Source organism: Coptis chinensis, chromosome 4, assembly GCF_015680905.1.
Source record: "Coptis chinensis isolate HL-2020 chromosome 4, ASM1568090v1, whole genome shotgun sequence".
NCBI classification, from domain to species: domain Eukaryota; kingdom Viridiplantae; phylum Streptophyta; class Magnoliopsida; order Ranunculales; family Ranunculaceae; genus Coptis; species Coptis chinensis.
In genome coordinates, this window is record NC_141459.1 from 53,742,920 (window position 1) to 53,765,361 (window position 22,442).

A 22,442-nucleotide genomic window follows, 5' to 3' on the forward strand; every position below is an offset into this window, starting at 1 on the left:
GTTCCTATTAGGAATCCTCTCCTTATGGAAGTCTGAATCTAGACTATATCTTATTAGAGGTAGATTTCCTTGTTGATCATAATGTCTCATCGTACATGGGAAGACTATATCTAAAAGGTAATTCTTAAAGATATGTAATCACGATTCCTTCCTTATCATCAAAGATTGTCCTCTTCAGTTTCCTTCTGTTTAGGAATTGTCTATATAAGTTCCTAACGACTTGGAGAACTGTTATGCTTAGAGATGGTTAGTCACATGCCTACTAAACACTCGTGCTAAACACGAGATCACTTATTCGCAGAACTGATCCGATGGTCCTTGTCTCATTCTAGACATCTATAGTCTTGGTTATTTCCCATACATGTGTCATCCAACTAATGACGGGAAATCCCCCTTACATTGACCTCAAGCACTTCTTTTACTATTGATATCTTTATTATCTTATCTCTTATGATTTTCTTCTGTGGTATTTCCCCTTTGTAGATCATATTTATTACTCCAAGGGGTTTATCGTGTATTGTTACTATTTCTGCGGGTCTGCCATCAGCCCTAAACTCTCACAACTTCCCATCCTTCATTAGCCTATCAATTTCTTTTAATAACTGCAAGCATCTATTAGTCTCATGGTTCTCAATCTTGTGGAATTGACAGTAAGGCCTGCCCTTCACCTCCCTGAGAGTGTACTTTGGCCAAGTCAGGAAATCTTCTTTTGCTATCCTCCTCAATATATATTCCGGTATGGAATTGATGACAATGAAGTTACTGGGCTCTAGCTCTTCTTTCAGTGTTCTCTCATATTTTCATCTTTGTTGTGGCTGATTATCTCGGTTTGTATATTGCTCCTGAGGTCTTTTGTTATCTGACCTCGATGTGTCTCGACTCTCGTGTCGATCACCATTATCCTTATCTCTTTTCCCTGACACTTGTAAGATAGTTTTCACAGTGGCTGCCTTCAACCCCTCTTCCACTCTAATATCTCTATCAGCCTTGTCATACAACTCTTGTAGACTTTTAACTTCTTTTCGCAAGAGATATTTGTGCATAAATGATCCAGGTATCACACCTGTATGACAGCTGTCATCTCAGACTCGTCTAGCCTTTCCACTGATTGAGTTTCGGCTTTGAACCTGGCCAAGAAATCCTTTAATGACTCCTTCTTTCCTTGTTTCAACTGGAATAAGACCGACACCTGTTTCGGCTTCACCCTTTGGTGACCGAAGTTGGTGAGGGATCTTTCTTCGATTTCACGAAAACACGCAATGGTCCCTCAGGAATTGTACAGAACCACTTCAGTGTTTTGCCTTTAAGGCTTGAAGAAAATAATCGACATAGGACGGAATCCCAATACTCAGTGCAATAATATACCGAGAACTGGTGTCGATAGCTAAAAAGATGGTCCATGGGATTAGTAGTCCCGTCATACTGTATGAACTTTGGATTCTTGAACTTTGGAGGTAACGACACCCTCTCCAATTCCTTTTTCAACGGGTTTCTACCTACTTCATTCCCCAGTTTACGAATTGAGACTGATACATTTTCCAGGAGTTGGCCCCCAAATTGCCTCTGCATCATCTCCTGCACCATTTCCTTCATGATTGGTGTTTTATCCTCTTCCTCTTGTACTGTCTTTGGCGTCAATTTCACTACCGATTGCACCTCTTCATGGTGGCTTTTTATCACTTCCTCGAAATGACTCTTCCTCACCACTGGAGTGCCTGAACTCGACGCCTCTCCATATTTCTCATACATAACATCTTCTACACACTTCTCATTCTCTTCTCTCACAGCTTTATTTTCAACCATTAAAATTTTGTTCTGCTTTTCCAAATCCTCCAACCTTCTCAACAAAGCTTTTAGCGACACCTCTTCTTCATGTATCTCCTCTACTTCTTCTATCAATCTACTTGCTGATCGCCTTGTTCTTCGTTCCTCATTCTTAGACGCTGCTTGAGAAAGTACTTCCTTCATTAACCATCACCGCTTTACTTGCTGTAGTACGCTTTGGAGGCATCTTGACAAGAAAAAATGAATACCTTCTTCAACACTTTACTGATCTTACCGAAGTTTCTTGAATACAAACAGTTACTCTTTATCTCAAAACTTCTAATAAATGGACTCGATCTTCAAAGAAAGAAAAATAACAATCTTTTCTTGTCTTTGAAACACAGACGGCGCCAATGCAGTAATCAAGAATCTTCTACTAAGATTAGCAATGAATTGAACTGGTTTGAATTGGGTTGATCATAAGAAAGAGATGAAGCTCAAGCTTTATTGTTTATCATTAATGGTGGTTACAAATCGCTCTCTCTCACTGTTTTGCTCTAGTTTTATAGTTTTTTGTGGAATGAATCGAATGAATCATTTTTCTTCTTTCTTCTGGTTTTTATATAGTGTTCCAGTTGTAGTCTTGCCCAATCATTTTCTGCCACGTGTCCCTTCTCTTCTTTCTCCTCCTTTTTCTATTTTGAACCCGTAACATATGAACTTACGCGCAAGATATCGATATTTATGTCTATATTTCAAGTTATTTACGATATATGGGTTGGAATATCGGATTGACCCGATATTTGTCCACGAAAATATTGATATTTGTCCACGAAAATATCCAAAGCTTTATGGCTAGCTGGCAGCTGCAAAATTTCTACAGGGCTGCATCCCACGCAAAAGGCCGACAAACAGGCAGCAAATCCTTTACTGGGTAACTACGATCTTCGTGTCTTGACATAAATAGGTCAAGTTGAAGGAGCAGTTGACTGACTTGGGTCTTCTCCACCGAATGCAAAAGAAGATTTCTACCAAAAGTCTTCCTATATAAGTTTGGCAGTTCTAAGCCCGCGCCAACACTATTATATTGAAAACTGAAAGGAAAAGGACAATTTTTGACAACTATTAGAACGGTCATTATCCATTTTCACGTTTTTGTTGACGATTAGATTTCAATGTTTTCTTACTCAAGACTAAAGTAAAATACATACTGATCCAACCACTAAAACTAATGACACAACCAAATATCAAAAAAGAAAGTAAATGAATGAAAGAAAATTGAAAGAATTGAAAAAGTAGGAAAGGACAATGTATATTGAATTATTGATTATTGAGACTACATGTAAATGTCTAAATTTACACCGAGTTAATACTTAGCTATTAAATTAAGATAATGAGACGAAGAGGATGGTTTTGTTTGTTGTTAATGGCTGATCTTCATGTAGATGAAGATGACTACGTATCCAGTATGCATGTATATTGAGAAATAGTAATGGGAAGAGAGTTAGTGACTCAACTTCGAAATAGTTAACCAGACTGGAATCAAGTCTGTATATTAAGAAATAGTAATGGGATGAGAGTTAGTGACTCAAGTTCGAAGTAGTTAACCATCTGGAATCAAGCCACACGTAGTTCTTGAGGGTGGTTTTTATAGATATTAGGAGTGTGCATCGGATGTAACACGTATACTGATACAGATGTGCGGTCGAGATGAACGACATGTGTCTATGAGAGGCACGCGGTTAGTAGATGTATGCATTTAGGTTTATCTGAGTTGGTATAGGATGTAATGATTGTGTTTTCCGTTATGATAGTGGTCGGATGGCTGTAATGGTGCATGTATTACAGCGGGAAAGAGACTTAAGGATAAAGTTAGTAATGATGATAGTAGCAGGTGATGATAGAGTCGAGTGACGAGTCACTAGGGCTGTTGAGCATGTGAGTCTTCAGATGTAACAAGTGCTTGGAGTCATCTACGAGTGTCGTATGTCTGGGGTCGCATTATACTGAAGGAGTCGTTGTATGTGAGTGTTGTGCACATCACGTGACTGGTGGGATGTCCCTTACACTACATATATATAGTTGTGTCGTTGCCTTTTTATATAATTCTATCAGGTCATCACTATTCCAATCAAATTTTATCGGGGACTCTAAGCCTTGATTCACAACTAGGCATGCTCTCATTTCATGATTATCTGAATAAACCAGTGATCAGTTTTCTTTGAACAAGTAGTGATCTAGAAAATTCATTTACATGGCGCAAACAAAGTGATCACAACTTTTATATGAAGTTGCCTTTTTTCAGGCATCACTATTCCAATCAAATTTTACTTTTAATGGGCATGATCAGTTTTCTTGAACAAGTAGTATATCCTTTTAATCATCCCTAACCTTTATCTAGACACAACAATTCATCAATAAACTGCACGTCTTCCCTCTTATAAGTACCTTAGCAGCTTAGCTTATGTTCTTTGCTGTTGGCTCACTTCAACGGAAGATAGAAAAAACAATAATCTACATTTCGAAATTTTGGTATGAGCTAAAATACATTATTCAAATTCATATCCATTTTAACCATAGGAAAAAATAAAAATAAATAACCAGACCGTCAAATAACAATAGTAAAGATACCATAAGATTATTTTCCTCGATAAATTTTAGCTAAAGAAAAGAAAGATTCGTGTACAACAGTATATGGGAAAGAGCAAATTAGAAATGCATTAGTGAAACAAAGTTAACACCAAATTAAAATTATCTATTCACTACGATTATTTCCCATGAAGATGGTCATGAAACCATAATAAGGTGTTGTTGAGCTTCAGTTATGATGTTTTCTTTCATCTTTCTTATAAAATCTTCAAATTTCTTGTTTAGTTCTTCTGTACTTAATAAGCCATCTCCTTCTTCATCTGTATAACCATCATCTAACCTTTTGTTTTGTTCTCCCGGGGTAGCCAACAGCCCAGTCCATGCATTTCCTTCTTGGTCATATGCTACTTCGTCGGTAATAAAAAAGCGGATTTCTTCTTCTCTTGGAGTTTGAGTTTCTTCTTCCTTTGGACCTTCGATGATCATAAACTCATTCCCAACTTCACTTCCGTCTTGCAAGAAATCATTCTCCAAGGTTGTAACTCTTTGAACTTCTATATCCTTGTCTGCAACATCATTCATATATGAATATTCACCTTGAACATCAGTCTTGTATGAAGAAGAACCAATCAAACCAAGGAAAACAAGAATCCCATTACAAAGTAGGAACATGTAACTCCTGTCAACAGCAGTACTATAATTGAGGAGATGGAGTGCAAAGGTAGAGAAATATAGGTTAAGAGTATGAAAGAAGTAAGGGAGCCATGAAGAGTAGGAGAAGAAAAGAATGGAAACTGAGACTAGGAACTTGAGGGACCTTTTCAGAAACAGGGATTTGGTGAATAAATTCATAGTTGGGAGTTCTTGATGCATAGTTTGGTATATCATTACTCAATTCCCACAACTTCAAAGGTCTTCTCAAGCTGGTCACTAGATGAGGGAAGCAGCAAGGATGTGAATATGTGAGTCGTTGGCTTTCTTATATATATATATGAAAGAAATTAGAGATATTACTATTTGTATTTTGTAAAACAATAATATCTATTGGCATATATGATAAGTATTTTATGAAAGAAATTTGTTTTACATGCCAGTATGCCACGTACCTCTCAACTAGCTAGTTCCAACTACCTACAAAAATACAAATAGTAATATCTCTATTATTATATTTGGCAATACTTGACGTTTGACGACATAACACATCATATATTCATATCTTATATCTTAGTATCTTAATGATTTTTGTTTTAAGTAAGAAATATAGTGTATTTGGGCAACTGAGAGGGAAAACTAATTAGGAATAAAATGGAGTTGAAACCATAGAAATGAAATCCACTAGAATAGAATTTAATTCCAATTTACAAAATGTGTTTGACAAACTTTCAAAATTCAATTCCTATTTAGATTTTCGTTTGTCTACGATTCTATGGGATTATTATGGGTCTATGGAAGACTTCATAAAAAGACTTGGAGTCTATTTAGAATTCAATTCTATTAGATTCCTAGCCTCCCAAACTGGCTAAAAATAGGTGGTTCACCAATAATTCTATTTAATGCCACTCCTCAATTCCGATTCATAGTACACAAACGCACTGATATAGTAATATTATTATACTAGACATGGCATTTTCTCTCAGAAGAAAAATAAGAATTAAGCGTGTTCAAGGGAGTGAAATACACCTAAGATCAAACAGAGAATCAATTTTGAGTTAGGAGACTGGTGAAGTGAAGGGCACGTCCGTGACTGAGGACTATGAAATGGTATGTGACCCAATCAAATTGGTCCTATTGTACCAGTGTCATATATAAAAACACGTCTTGACTCCAAGTCTTCAACCCTCACAAAGACAAGAAAATGGGTTGTTGATAGTTGATAGTATGAATGCATCGCTGATTATTCACTGAACCAAGTGTGTCACAATGCCTGGCCCTCCTAAGCACCATATCTTATTACCTTTAGACGACAAAGTGTCTTTGATTTACAAGTGACGTTATTTCCGTAGGATAGTGATAGAATTTCCTTTTCCAGTTTTCCATTAGAGCATTCACGTTGTGACTATAGTCACTTACTAACCTTCAGCACCACTTGAGACAAGTCAACTCACCTTGTTTAAAAGTCACCCTTAGTCCCTGACACATAGATGAGCCATCCAACTAGATTACTTACAAGGAAGTGTTCAGTGAACATACGCAATGTTCTAAACTCACCTTTTTTCTTTTGGAAACTAGTATAAAGTTGTAGAACATTTTCGCGAAAAGTATTCATATCTGAAATTTCCACCCCCTTCAAACGTACCGAATAAACTGGATAATTTTAAGCATGGTTATTTCAGTTATTTGGAGACTATTTTGCAGGGTTGGTGATTTCAAAACAATCTGATTGTCGTTGAGGTCAGGTTCAAGTTTGAGTTTTCAATTATTCTTTTTGGGTGCCAAAAAGTCCAATATGATTTTTCGCATGGAGCAACTATTACTTTTATAAACAATTATTATTTACTCTTATAAAGTGTATCTATAATAAGTCTATGACTCATAAAATATCAGAGTAGCCATGTAAAGAATAGCGGAATCTTTTGCCCTGATACTTGATGACTTCTTTGTTACAGTACCAAGCAAATCAATTTCCTTCATCGGGGGCTGACAGGAACTAGTTACCTTCCATCAAATAGCGGGACCGAATTCCATGACGTTCTCAAGTTTTTGTGGTTATCAAGTCCTCAACTTCCACTGTCACTCTCTTAATTGATTTCAAAACATGTAGAAATTTCTTCATTTGGCCCCGCTATTGTAATTTTTAAGTCCATTCAACCTAACAAGACCAAGCTAGACTTTAACTTGCAATATCACATTACTTATGGTTGGCAAGCTCTAGAACAAACCCAGTAACTGAAAATGACAATGGACACAACGTGTTAGAAACTAAATCCTGAGAAATAGAGACAAGAATGAGAGCAAAGTTTCTTCTCAGTGCTGTTGCAGATAGTCCATGGACCATGGTAGCACAGCATCAGAGAAGGACCAACTACAAATGCATTATTTGTGGATGGATTACAGGAAGAATATTCTCGAATTAAGTACAAATACCAGTGAGCCATCAAAGTCGTGAAGGATCAGAGAACTTAAAACCTGGCGGTGGATTCCACCTATAACCGTAAAACTTCAACTGAGGGCCTGTTTCCCCACTGCATAACAAAGAAATACTCTGTAATCAACAGAAAATTGCAAACGTCCCCAATTCCAATATGCCTTTTTGCATTAGGACCTCCTCGCAGCTCCTCTATATTCCAGTCCCTACTTCTCCTAAAACTAATTTCTAGGGTTTAGGTAGGTAATTAGGCCTAAAAATCACTCTTTCCCCGCCTGAAAGCCCCTTTGGACCTTCCCCCATCAGACACCAAATTAGCACATCTCAAATGAATTCTTTTCACTCCAAAGTAGATTTCCACTCTAAGAATGCATTCTCTTTAACTAAAAGCAGTGTCACATGGACATGCCATATTTGAAAAATAATCCATATTAGATATGTATCCACGTGTCGTGTCGGGGATATATATAAGAGTGTCGATGGGTACCCGTTTAACCGGAACTGTAAATAGGAACCGTTTAAAAATGGGTACTAAAAAAATTGGAACCGAACGTTATCGTATTTTTAACATAAAAAATATCAAAATATAAAATATAAAAACTCGAAACGTTCATTTATATATTAATAAATTTTATTTATTAGTGTAATATATAGTTTTTATAATATTTAATGTTATAAAAAAAATAGTTTACAACCTTAAACATATGGTTTTATTTAATTTATTATTTAATGACATAATTACTTAGGGCATCTCCAATGGGGGGAGGGTGTAAAATTGCACTTCCACATAGGCTCCACGTAGGTGCCATTAGGATTTTACAACTCCAATTGCATACTATTGTATGGCTTATTTGTGTGTGGTATTTTTGTAATTTTAGTACACATTTTTTAATAAAACCAATAAAAATATATATAAATAGTGAATCTCTTAAGAACCGAAATGAAGAACCGGAATCGAAAATACCCGCTAGGAACCGATGGTTATGGGTATGGGGTTCCACAATTTTAAAAACCATGAAGAACCAAAACTAGAACCGGAACCGTAAAATTAAATGGTTCTTGGTTCTTACAACACTAAGAACCTGACCATAACAGGACCGTTGACACCCCTAGATGCATATAGACACATATTGATGTAGAACTAGAACATTAGTTCATTTCTTTCAAAGTTCGGTGGTCAAGCCCATGGGCCGTGAGCCACTAGTTTAATTGTTGTTTTATTGTTATTAATATAAATAAGGGCGTATGATTAGGGTATGATTAGGGTTTCAGGGAGTTATTTTTAGTTGTGTTTATGTGTGTTATAAATTATTGAGTGATTATCAATAAAGGTAAGACTTTTAGGGTTTTATAAAGTGTAGATTTTGATAAAGTGTTGCTTCCGCTACTTCAATCTACATTATTTGGTATCGGAGCGGTTGATTTTTGGGAGATTGTGCAGAAAATATTGTTCACTTGGGTTACTGTTCATCGAGGTACTGTTTACGGAGCATCGTTCACCGAACACTGTTACGATACTATTCACCCGGTTACTGTTCATTGCGATTTATTCTTTTGAAAAAAAAAAAAAAAAACCAAATATTTATTGTTATTTATGATGAATCACAAAGCAACTCGAAGTCGTCCTCACTCGCATGTCTCGTTTAGAAGAAAGCATGAAAAACATGACACAGATATTCCAGAACCTGATCGTCGAAGCAAGGTTTCCAGTCCAAAGAGAGATGCAACAACCACCTCCACCACCACAGAATAATGGTTCGGTGTCGGTGGCTAGTACTGATAATGTGTCTCAGGTTGATAGTTCAATCCCTCTTCTGACAGCTACAGATCCAGAAAACGATAAAGAGAACAAAATTGGTAGAAAAGATAACACCAACAAGGATCCTCCCCTTAATGGAGAACGTGAGGGTGTACCCCTCAATGATGGCGCCGCTCGACTGCTGGCAGGAGTTGAAGCTCCTATATTTGGCGCTCCACCAATCTTTGATAAGTATGAAGATAAGTCTAGTTTTGTTGAGTATATTGATCCGGTTTGGGAGGGTTTTGATATTCAGTATACAAAACTCTTTAATTATGTGCATCTAAAGTTACAATTAGAGGTATGCGTATTTTCTATTTTGGGATGTGGTAGTACTCCCATAGAGCAGAGAAATCATGTTGGTGGCTTTGCATCTGTCTTCTTGCATCGTTTTGCATATGATGATTTTGCAAACTTGCAGACATTATGGTGCATTCTTCTTCTTGTGAGTAATTATTTGGGCAAAATTCGAGGTGGAATTCGTTTGAACAGCGGGAGAGTGATGGGCATCAGCTATAGTGAATTTCATCAGTCAATTACGTATACAAACTCAAGACGAGTTCTTTTCAAACTGAGGAGAATAATGTAGAACATTAGTTCGTTTCTTTCAAGGTTTGGTGGTCAAGCCCATGGGCCGTGAGCCCACTAGTTTAGTTGTAGTTTTATTGTTATTAGTATAAATAAGGGCTTATGGTTAGGGTTTAAGGGAGTTGTTTTTAGTTGTGTTTATGTGTGTTATGAATTATTGAGTGATTATCAATAAAGGTGAGACTTTTAGGGTTTTATAAAATGTAGATTTTGAGTAAGTGTTGCTTCCGTCACTTCAATCTACATTACATATTGTATGTGATATATCTTAATTTTTTATATTTCTCTGTGTTAGACACTTCGTATTCGTGTCGGATAGAGACACATTCACACATCTGTGTCAATGTAACATAGACTAAAAACTACAATTATGAATTCTATCCACAATTGTAGATTAAACATGCATCCATGCATAATTAACACTTATAAATTGATAACTCTTATATAAAACGAAAAAAATCACACCAAAATAATTTTTCACTCCAAGAAGAACATTATTTGCACAAAAACAACAAAAGTAAGAATTTCATCCAAACAAGTGGATGCAACATTCTAGATTACTTGAATGCCACTCTTACGTCCACTTAGAGTTACACAATTTAAAAGGGCACTGCCACGTGGCATGACATGTTTACAGTTGGCCAAATATGCATAAAATGACGAGAATACCCCCAGATTTCCCCAAGCTCCACCCCACGCATCGCAACAAGTCTTAAGGCTGCATATTGATAAGTAAAATGAACAAAATGATTTTGTACTATTATTGGGCCCTTAAAACACTAGACTCTTGGCAGCAGTATTATCGGACCCAGCGAAGGGACTTGGTCATTGGGTCGTCGGTTCAACTAGTGGGTCACTAGTTGGACCCACCCACTAGTTGGAGATATTACTAGTAACTAAAATAAACATGTGTTACTGAATTACTAGCTGCGGAGTGTTCATGAAGCTAGCCTTCACACCCAAGAAACCAAAGTTGGAGTCTAGAATTGTTATGTTTTTCTAAAAAAATTCAATTCAAATGGTATTTTATTTATGTTTAATATTAAATATTGTCAATATTAGGGCATCTCCAATGGGGGGTGTAAACCGTATAGAGTGGAAATTTTACACCCCAAATGTCAAAAAACTCTTTTCAATGGGGGTGTTATACCGTAGGTAATAGAGTATTAGTTGATAAAGAAGGTGGGGAATTCCCCTTTTCGCTATCAGCTAATAAAAATCTCGGGCGACACTCGAACAGACGTCTGAGTAAAAACAAATCCGGACATCACTTAGAGTGTCGTCTCTATCTATCTCTAAAGAACAGACGTCTGAGTAAAAACAAATTCGGACATCACTTAGAGTGTCGTCTCTATCTATCTCTAAAGTCACAATTTAAAAATTTTAAACTCGGACGTCACTTCAAGTGATGTCCCACTTTAATTTAAAGAGAAACGTCATTTGAAGTGACATCCGAGTTTAAAATTGAACTTTTTTACACTTTTCCATTGGGAACAATAAAGAGTGGATATTTATGGACTCTACAATAATTTACAATTGGAGTAGTAAAATCCTAATGGCACCTAGGTGACGCCTATGTGAAGGTGTAATTTTACACCCCCCATTGGAGATGCCCTTACTATTATACATCACATATTAGAAAGAGAAGTTGTTGTATCGTAGTGGTAGAGCTCAAGTTTCAATTTATTGAAGGTTCGAATCTTACCATCTCAAAATAAGATTTTATAAATTCTACTATTTGTTATGGCCAGCCCAAGAGTTACTATGTTAAATTGTCAATTTCTCCATAAGCTCAAACTTATGTGAATAGTCAATTCTATTAATATATTAGAGACTCATATATGTCAACAGTTAGGTCTAAACCACCAGGGTTTGAGCGGTTTGCAAACAAACCAGACGAGTTAATTGGGTTTATTGCTTAAATAATCTACTAAATTGCCAATTTCTCTATAAGCTCGAACTTATGTGAAGAGTCAATTCTATTAATATATTAGAAGTTCATATATATCAACAGTTAAGTCTAAACCGTCCGGGTCTGAGCGGTTTGCAAACAAACCAAACAAGTTAATTGGGTTCAACATGGGTTTATTGCTTAAATGATCTACTAAGTGACCCAACTCGGTTTGGTGACCGGATCACCACAGTACACGGAGTCAAACCGGCGGGCCGGGTTCTAATAACACTGCTTGGCAGCACCGTAATGGCAACTTAAAAAGAAGTCTAGAAATTGGTTCAAGTCTCATGCTCCTTTACAAGTATTTGAACTGGAATAAGAGTCTTAGGCCCAATTCCATGTATCATATTTTTAGAAACATATATTCAAGACTTGAACTTCTCTACTATTCTTCCTTATCGCCTCTCAACTCCAGGTTTTGTAAGGATACATGCAAGTGAAAGATTGAAACTGTGAAAAACTCCTTACAAAGCTCATTAAAAGGGGGCCTACTGAGGATAACTCCAAACAATGTAAATGAACAATAATAGTTCAAAAAACAAGGACAATAGATCCTTTTCTTTGTTTTACTGAAGAAGTTACAAATGTGATTATGTGCAAACTTAAATAAAGTGAAACCTTACAGACTCTTCAGTTATTACAGCCAACCAGTATACAAAATAGTTTAGAGATTTTGAGGACCTCTCAAACCTCAAAACTTAGCTCATTTGATTGTAAAAAGAAGTAATCAACGAGTCTGCATCATGTTTCACTACTTGGAGACTCTTCTAAATAATTGCTTTTAGAAATCCCAGCAGAACAAATAACCTCCTTGGGTATTAGCTATACATAATAATGTAAACTTTCAAAAATAGCTTAAAGGAAAGTATGAGGGTTTAAAAGAACATAGCATTGCAGAGAAATGTGAGGTTGAGTACTTGTCGGAAATATGATTTCATTTCAAAGTTCAAACTATGTGGAACAGAAGGATCTAAGAATTGCCCAAACCATTAAATGACGAATGAGATATTAGTCTCTAATGTTTTTTTTTTAATATAATTGAGGTTGTGGCAGACCTCCACCTGCATTAAAATCTTAAATATATTGTTTCATGTAGACTTCCTCAACAATAGTCATTAGAGTTGAACTCAAACGAGGTACGAAAAATTTCAATACATGATCAATTGCTAAAGAGACAAGATTATCAGCAGCTCTATTCGCTTCGCTGTGTACATGGGTGATCCTTACACTAACTAACTGCCTAAGTAGTTCATTAATAGAAGCTGTTATATTAGCACATTGCCAAGGGGCTATTTCTTGGTTCTTCAGTGTCCTTACTGCTCTTGGAGAATCTGATGCTATTTCCACCTTGTAATCTTCACCATCATACATCCCTTTAAGCCATTAAGAATTGATCTAAGTTCTTGAAATAAAAATGATCTTAGCCCTCCTGTGTCAATGTAAACAAGTATCACTATTCCATTAGCATCTCGAAGGATACCTCCATTTCCACATCTGTTATCTGTCAGAGAACCATCTGCATTGGGCATAGCTGTATCAGGTTCAGGTTTCCTCCATATACATGGTACTGGCACTTTAGTTTTGTATTCAACTGTTATTCTCAGTCTCTCCATTAAAGCTTTAAGGTGGATAGAGTCCTTCACTACTGTTAACTGACCTTGTAAGTAAACTCCCACATCACCGAGAAGTCTATTTCTCACCGTCATCCAGCCTTGAGTCGCCTTCCTAAATCTCATATAGTTCCTCTCCCTCCCAATATAGCTCACCACTGCACATACATAAACTTTGTAGACTTCTATTTCTATGGTATTCTTCTGACAAAGCCTCATAAGTTGATTCCACTCCCTATTGCCATTAGAAGCTTGGGCAGGTAAACCTAAATGTTGCTTAACAATATTCGTTAGTGCTTTGCTGAATGGGCACTCAAAGAAGAGATGCTTAGAGTTCTCTCTTGAGTTAGGGTTACGCAAGCAACACTTGGAGGAATGTAGCACCTTTTTCTGGACTAATCTATCTTGAGTAGGCAGATTTCCAGAGAAAAGGAGCCAAGCTGTAAAAGAATGTTTAGGAATCACCAGTTTCCCCCAAACCATATTGTAACATCTCACTGTATCCCTTGGAATTCTAAGAGCAACATAAGCAGACTTTGAAGTATATGTTCCAGCAGGGTTAGGACTCCATATGATTCTATCTTCTGGAAGATGAACATTGATTTCAGTGGACAGAATCTTCTCTTTCAAGGAGCTTTGAGGTAAGTCTTGTACAATTGAATTCCATTTCTGTAATGAGTTCACTAACTTTTGTACTCATAGGAAGTGTAAAATCATTTCTTGCTGTTGGATCCACCTTCAGTGGTGTATCATAACACCAAATAGGTATGAGTACCATTTGAGATACTGTACTTGATAAATTTCCTAGCAATAGGTCTTCTCTCTAGAATGCCCCCTCCACACCCAAGAACACTCCTTGGAACATTCATGGTCTAAAAGTACTTCCCTTTGAGATTCTGGTTCCATGTCCACTTCACCCATAAGCTGTTTTCTTTAGAAGCCACCTTGAAGACTAGACCACAATAAGCTGATATATCGGAGTTTAAGATCAAGGATTCCTAGGCCACCTTCCTTCTTTGTAAGACTCGACTCTAAAGTTACCCACTTGAAATGAGTTAATAACACGTACAATAGTCCCACACTCCCACATAGGAAGAACACTAAGGAGTTCTTGAACTAATATGTCTACTCCATGTCACCCACGCATGTGGTCCGCGTGATAGACTCAATAATGTGCCTCCCCCCACCCCCTTCCTTTTTACCTTTTCAGTATCATATCATGTGGTACGTTTGCGAGTCAAAAACAGTACTTCTAACGTCCCCGTTGTCATAGAAGAAGAGCAAAGAACAAGAAAAAAACAACAGCACAGAGTAGAAAAAATAGCCATGTAGTACTAACCTTATAGCTGTCCCAGTTTTCAACAGACTATTATAGCTACATTTGAAAGGGGGGAACCGTTCAAAGGATGAGGGAAAAAGGAAACAACGGTGCTGACTAATAAAATGTTTTTTTTTAAATTTTAACCGAGGGAGTGTTAGAGTTCTAAGAGAACATCTCCCTAAGAAGATGTCCCACAACACTACTTTCGTTGTGTGCAGATGGTCCATTAGGGGTTTGGGGGCAGTGCCCCCGACCCAATATTTTAGGAAGTTTTTATTATTGTGAACTCTTATTTTTCATCTATATATTGAAGTGATACGAGGCTGGAACTACTAAGGCCGTATCTTCTTTTTCTCTTTCTTCTCCACTAACAACAATACAATTTTACTGAGAACTTATTTGAACATTTCATTGTTCAAGTTGAACAAATAATTGTGAGAAATTGTTTGACGGTTGATTTATTTTTATCAGAGCGATTGTTATTCAAAAAGGTTGGTGACTTATTGTAATTGACCTTTTTGCTCTTGTGGTTTGTGAAACCTAATTTCTCAATATTGTATCCTAGTTGAAGCTTCCTCCAATTGGTTTACAAAAAAATGCCACATATGTAAGCATGTATAAAGTGACCAATTTGGACACACTTAGATAGCTTCTATGAGTTGAGTCGGTCATTTGAAATTGAAGTAGTAGAAGATTAACAAAATTGAAGAGCATTTGCAGATATTGACAAAAGGAAAAATTAGAAAAACTCAAAAAACACAACAAAAAGAAGAAGCATTTTGCATTACCTGATTCCAGAGTCCGAATCAAGTCCACTGGCATCTGAGCTGCTCTTGACCACTGCTCCTCAAACTCATACAACTCCACAAGCTTCTCAATAATCAAATAACTGAAAAATTAATACTACCAATCAGTCTCAACTTTGTCAAAACTAATATATCGGAGCCAGGGGCCCAGGGTACGCCCCGGCTCACCATGAGTTTTGGTACAAAAAGTAATTAGTCTTGGTAAATTAGGGCGGGAGTACAACCATTATTCTTTGAAATGTCAATTTTGCCTATAAGAGCATAATAGAGTGTCTTAGATCTGCTATTTGTTAAGGGGCAGCGGTATTCACACCCCATAAAATGGGACTAGCATCCCTTTTGGATCTAAGACACTCTATTATCATCCATTTTTCTCTTCAGAAAATAAATATATCGGAATGATATATGACATATATCATCCAAAAGAGTGCTAGTCCCATTTTATGGGGTGCCGACCTTTTGTTAAGGGTCTAAAAGTAATTTGGACTTTATTAGTTTGTGACTTGAACATGACAACAGTTGAGACACCAGTCCACATGAGTATAATTACACACGTACATACTTCAACTGAAAAGATGGTAGTGTTACTGTAAGCTTGTCATATGATATGTTTGCATACTCCTCTAGCCATCATAAGCCATATGACATTATAGTTTGACAAAAGAAAACAAAAATAGGACAAAAAAAAAAAGAGAGTATATACAATTAGATGCACCTTATTTATAGAAATCATCAATTAACAAAAACAAATAATTTAATGAACTAACCTATGCAATTAATGATCTTGTTTACTCCCTATTAAGTACAGTGGGTGTGAGTTATAATCATTCTTTCAAATTAGAAAAATTCTTTACCTAAACTATAATATAATTTTGATTTTGAAAGCTTGACAAATAAACTAACAATTGCTTGATTCGCATTAAAAAAAAATGATAGACTTCCAAATATTAGACTAAAGAGAAAAGCAAGAAAAATACGTGTACACTCTAATTGAGTTGCGATGAAAACATGTAGTGCTAATCGGCTCACCCTAGAATAAATTCCTAGCTCCGCCACTGATAATATAATTTAGTTAGGAGACTCGCACAACTTCCCTTAATCACCTAAAACTCCAAAGATAAAACTTTTAAAATTTTCGTCCAAATGCATAACCGTAAATACCATCTAAAATTCAAAAAACATATCATAAAAAACAAATCATAAGTTCATAACCTCGACCTAGCTTTATCAGTGTATTGAATATATACTTATTATTTTTGGGGTTCTATTGATGCTTGCAAATTGTCTTATATAGAAACAGAATACTACATCTTTCTATAATACTAGATCATTCTACCACATAATAATCTAATTATGTCACTCTATTGTGTACTTATGACTATCAACATAAACAATGAAACAACATAGTCTAGGCAAATCATGTTCTTTTTAGATCAGCCAAGCAACATATTATATTGTATTGATAATAGTGGTACAGTGTTGGAGGTTCACACTACAAATTATATAGGCTAAGCATCAATCACCGCATCCCACTTAAATACAAGATCTTCCAATTTTGAACCCTTACAAATGGGTAAACATGTTCTTCAAAAGAAACAACACGAGGTTGAAGCGCATAAACGGCAATCTCCTTCTGACCATAGTAACTACATGCTCAAGATTCAGTTGTTTGTCTTCAAAAAATCCGCTAGTTTATTTTGAACCGTATGTTCCAACATAGAGCATGGTGAAGCACCAGAGTCACTGGCTCAATGGTTGTGCACCCATCCACTTAAAAGGGAGATTGCGGGTTCAAACCTCACTAGCGTCACCTAAGAGAGCTTTCACTTGTGAAATTATCTAAAACTATGGGTCTGCGCTGGTGATGATAGCATTTGGGAACGGTATATCTTGAGTAGCTTATGGCTCCATGTTCAATACCATCCGGGGGTTCGTGATGTTAGTCTTCAGGGCAGGTCGATGGTGACGTGGCTGCTTGGGTGGACAAAAGGGAATTAAGTCTTCATAAAAGGTGGCTTTTGTGCGATGCAAAGGTGATGGGATTATTTGGGTGGCAACAACACGTGAAGTTTCACTGTTTAGCACCTAGTTGCTCGGGTTGTAAGCTAAGTTACATTGACACGGACATGTGCATCCGTTTTCGATACGGATACGAAGTGTCTAACACGACGAAATATAAAAAATTGACACGTAAATACGTATCCGATACCGATTATTTTTCAAATATAGTGTGTCCATGTAACATAGATTGTAAGGAACAACTTCCATTTATAAATAAGAGATTCTGAGAAAGAAAAAAAGCGGTGCACCTTCCAATAATACTTGCTGAAAGGGAAAATGTTCCACCGTTTCAGTACTTCTGTATGCAACAAACATGCCCTAACATACTTCAACTAAAGCCGAGGTTTACCTAAATAGATGAAGAGACTTTCTTCTTCTCTTTAGCCAAACCGCATTTATCAGCCATGACTTAATCCATCTTAAAGAAAGTATCCATCATCAAAGTCCTCCCCACGCCCACATACTCATAAAAAAGTTAACTTTTGGAGTAACTAATGTAGGCCAACCTTCTCCCAAGTTAGAATTTTAGATCAGCATGATTCAATCCGCAAATCTTTTCTGCTCAATCAAACATCACAAGGTTTGAATGAGCCAGCCTGTTGCTATTCCAAATTTTTATATTTTCCGTATCTCGTGGGGTTTATATATTCTTACAATATATTTGGCCACCATGAGAGTGGCACTAAAAGAACTCGAGATACCAAGATCCCAAGTAAAAGCTCCGCCCATCCCATGAAAGCGATCCCTCATCTTGCCCAACTTACAATCTGATTAAGGAAGATGGGATTGACATCAGCTTTAGGAGTCAATGTTCGGACCATATATATGACTTCTCCAAAAGGAATTCCCTCGGTGTTACTGATCTTGAACTTGACTTGATCAAAATCACTTCATTGTAGTTCAGTAAACCTCTCCTAAGCATATGGTGTTCAGATCTCCTTGTAGCACCCTGCACCTCATATTTGGTTTTACTGATGACGCGGTAATGCAATATTTGTCTCTTAAACCCTCCTATCTTCTTGTCCATGCACACCTTGTCCCAACTTATAAGGTTGTTTCTCCTTGCTTCATTTGTGGTTCCTGCACCTCATATTTGGTTTTACTGATGACGCGGTAATGCAATATTTGTCTCTTAAACCCTCCTATCTTCTTGTCCATGCACACCTTGTCCCAACTTATAAGGTTGTTTCTCCTTGCTTCATTTGTGGTTCCCAAGTCCATTTGCAAGTTGTAACGCTCATAGGAATTGCCAAAAACCGAGAGACACACCTGTAGACATGAAAATATATTTTTGACTAAAATATACCTACCTACCTCCGTTAGAGTCCTTTTGAGATAAGTTTCCTATTTCAGGTGACTAGCTTTTTGTTTGATCTTCCAACTGTTCCAGTAAGATATGGTCCTATTCCTATAAGATAACAGTTCCAACAGGACACGCCAAGCTGTAGTATGAAATAACTAGTAGGAAGAAACAATAATAACACCCAAAATATCCACAAGTCATGGGACATTAGGAACTTCAATCACTCTATACAAAGCAAAACTAACTCTGGTTAAGCCCAACATAACATTTAGACCATAAGAAAAGGGGCGCGGTAGTGGCACCCCTTTGGCAAAAAATAAAAAAATAATGGTTATTCTTTATATGTCCTTTAAAACCTCCATGCCCAAATAGTTCGGGCAAGATGAGATTAATGTTGCATTTTCATGATCCCATATAATAAAAGTAATGATTTTCGGAATATTTTTTTGTATTTTTTGTTTTTTTTTCACTTCAAATTTTGCGTATTGAATACATACGACATATGGATACCTCATTTTCTTCTTTAAAGCTTCTTTATACACTCCAAGAACAACACCAAAACCATAACAAAAAAAATGTACAATCAAGACATAATTTTGCTATCTCGCAGCAAATATTTTCATATGTTATAAGAAAAATTTGTAATCAAATTAATGAAAAAGAGTTTTGATAATTAACACAAGCAAAGACTCAATTTTAGTTAACACAACCATCTCGCGGCAACTAACTTTTTTTACGGTGGCTATTAAAAAAATATTAAAAGAAAAAAGGACTCGCGACAACCACTTTCCGTGGAATATGGGATCTTGCAGCAACCCGATGCCGTGGATTGTGCGATCTCGTGGCAACTTCTTTTCGTGAGTGTTTTTTATGTGATTAATGGAGGGATGCTAGTACCTTTGAATTGGTCAAAGGGGGTGACAATTCCATAAAGTGGGGTGTCAATACCGCGACCCATAAGAAAATGGCTTTGATATGATTATATGAAGCATATAGTCCTACTCTAGTTCCATAGAGAGAAGCATTTATCTTCTAGCTGTACTTTCAGAACCAAAATATCCCCCACCCCCTTTTCCTCTGCAAGCCCAATACGTTAAAAAGCCTTTGCCACTGTAATGAACAGGAGAGATGAGAGTAGATCGTCACAATGTTGGACTCTTGAACTATGAAGAAATCACAAGAAGCTAGTGAATCCTTCACCGGGATGAGGCAAGCCAATATAATATGCATTGTTCTTATTCAAGTCCAATCCATTTCACTACAAAATTTCTTAATATACAAAGTCGACTTTGCAAACCACTCCCAGATTATTAAACCTTTGATAAAAGTCAGCCACTTCATTTTGCAATCAAAACTCCATCCAGAATTTTGGCATCCTCCCACAATAACCCCTTGATATTTAGAGATAAGTGCAGATACAACCATATGCAATCTTACTTTGACAAGTAAACACCTCAAGAAGGAATAACACGTCTAAAGTCCTCGAAGACAAAGCACACTCCACGTTTGGGTCAAAGAGAAAAGACTGGAATTAGGTCAAAAGTACATTCTAATTATTACACCTTCTTGAAACAGTTTCATAACTAGTATTTAAATAAAATGAAAAACAAAAATGAAAAGAAAGAAAGAGAAAAAATAAAAAACAAACAATTTCATGTAGCAAGCCTGTCCTATTCCTGAATTTCCAGACAAAGCATCCTCCATTTTTCCTGTAGCATGTTCCGGTACTAAAAACTAGCAATCTAAAATTTCTGGTCCTCTCACGGAAAATCTCTGGACCAAAATATTTTGGAACCAAATTCCAAAGTCAATGTTGATTTTTGCGTTCGAGAACCTTGTTCCCGGCAAAGAACTCGAGCTCTCACACAAGAACTCAACTGAGAAAACCTTTCTCTAACACTTAAACGGGAGTATTCTTCAATTCTAACCATGGCCAAAGGCCTACAACTCAATTTATAACTTTCTACAACTTTGATAATAGAAACCTATTCTAAACACAATTCAAATCATAATCAAAACAATAAATTCGTAATTAAATAAACTCAAAAATAGAAATAGTACGTCTAAAACGCTAATTAGACTCAACTCCTAAAAATCCCTAAAAATACTAATATCAATAGTAACTAATTTGGAGGTGATTATCTCTAGGATGCATCAGAAAAATCAGCATATCCACTCATAGGGGACAACAAGGATTACCAATATTGGTGCAACAAAATCCCAAACTCATAATCCACCATGTCGACTAAAGGACTCACCAAAACCGAATTCAGAAAATACCAGAGCTTCAATGCTAACGTCGAAAAACTGGCACCAACTCTTACCAATCACACCAACTTCATTTTTGTTAGTTTCTTTCACTCTCAAGCTTGATCAGATATTATGAGTTGCATAGCCCTTCTCCTTAACAGATGTTACACATCAAAGAGATCAAGATAACAATGAAAGTAATCCACATATACACATAACAGCTGTAATACACCACCAAGTAACACTTTGAAGTAAGCCTAACACATACACATTACAATCATACCAAGTCGGAATGGTTAATCATTTAGAGCTAGCAGACAACATTACAGTTCTACAGTACAAAATAAAGCATTACAACCAATTATTTTTAACATATTATGAGAAACAAGATTTTAAGAAACATTGCAGAAGAACCACAATTTTAATCAGGAAACCCCTTAAATTAAAGAGACTCACTAGTCATTACTAAGATCAATCTAAAGACACAGCCGTATTAAAACAATCAAATAATATTACAGAGAAAGAAGGACCTGAAACCAGCTCGAGACGAAAAAGAGAAGAATTCTCTGTTCATCACAAAATCGTTAAAAAATGAAAAAAGTTAAAGTAAGTAGTATTTCTGAATCATATATCAGAAACATTAGATATAATAATACTTGGTAAATGTCCACTGTAAAACTTTACTAATAAATTACATCGATATTCTTTTGTTGTAAGAGGTGAAAATTTGGAATTATTGCTGGCAGGCTCCTTATCTGCCAACAACCTTACCACCACTATGAACCAGGGAGACTTGTTATTTTGTGCGTTATCAGAAAATATAAGTACGGCTGGTACAATAAAGAGGATGGTCAAATGTTCTAAAGCATGAAACTAGTTTAGCAGCTTCCTTGCCTCTTTACTGATTGCGATAGCATTTGCACAAAATTTTGCTAAAATAGAGTATCGAGTTGCGTATAAGGTAAGAGTGCTTAGCCTTACGCTCTCTTGGGCAGTGTGGACAGAGAGTCTATATTTAGGAATTGGTGACGTGGCAGTCATGTTTTTATTCTATACGTGTTTGGTCTGTTTTAAACATAGATACTCTAGTAAGTCCCTTGAATTGCATAAACACAAAAGTGTGGATAAGCAAATCCAAAGGAAAAACCCAGATTCCCTAAAACGTGTTTTCTATCTATGAGAGAGAAAAAAAATAATAATAAAAACACATAAAGAATGCTCTCCCTATCTTTTTCTCCTCCTCCTTTTTCTCTCTCTCCTTCATGGGAATCATAGTAATGGAATCATAAACCTTATGTATTTTCTCTCTCTCC

The 22,442-nt window shown here is 36.4% G+C and overlaps 1 protein-coding gene across 4 annotated transcripts; it reads right to left on the reverse strand.

Moving 5' to 3' along the window:
- Nucleotides 1–4,377: 4,377 nt before the first annotated feature.
- On the reverse strand, nt 4,378–22,111 carry LOC147503994 (uncharacterized). 4 transcript variants are annotated; one of them, XR_015192896.1, is made up of 4 exons: nt 21,079–22,111; nt 16,545–16,618; nt 15,498–15,598; nt 6,828–7,239 (listed from the first exon to the last, which is right to left on the reverse strand). XR_015192896.1 is itself a non-coding variant. In XM_086557109.1 (3 exons), exons 1-3 carry the CDS (start codon nt 21,117–21,119, stop codon nt 4,552–4,554), a joined length of 510 nt encoding a protein of 169 aa, XP_086413235.1. In that variant the 5' UTR covers nt 21,120–22,031; the 3' UTR covers nt 4,378–4,551. The 4 variants fall into 4 exon arrangements, 2 of the variants coding, with proteins under 2 accessions (XP_086413235.1, XP_086413233.1); XR_015192897.1 differs by having other exon boundaries at nt 16,493–16,618; XM_086557109.1 differs by lacking the exons at nt 6,828–7,239; nt 16,545–16,618 and adding an exon at nt 4,378–4,919 and having other exon boundaries at nt 21,079–22,031.
- Nucleotides 22,112–22,442: the final 331 nt, after the last annotated feature.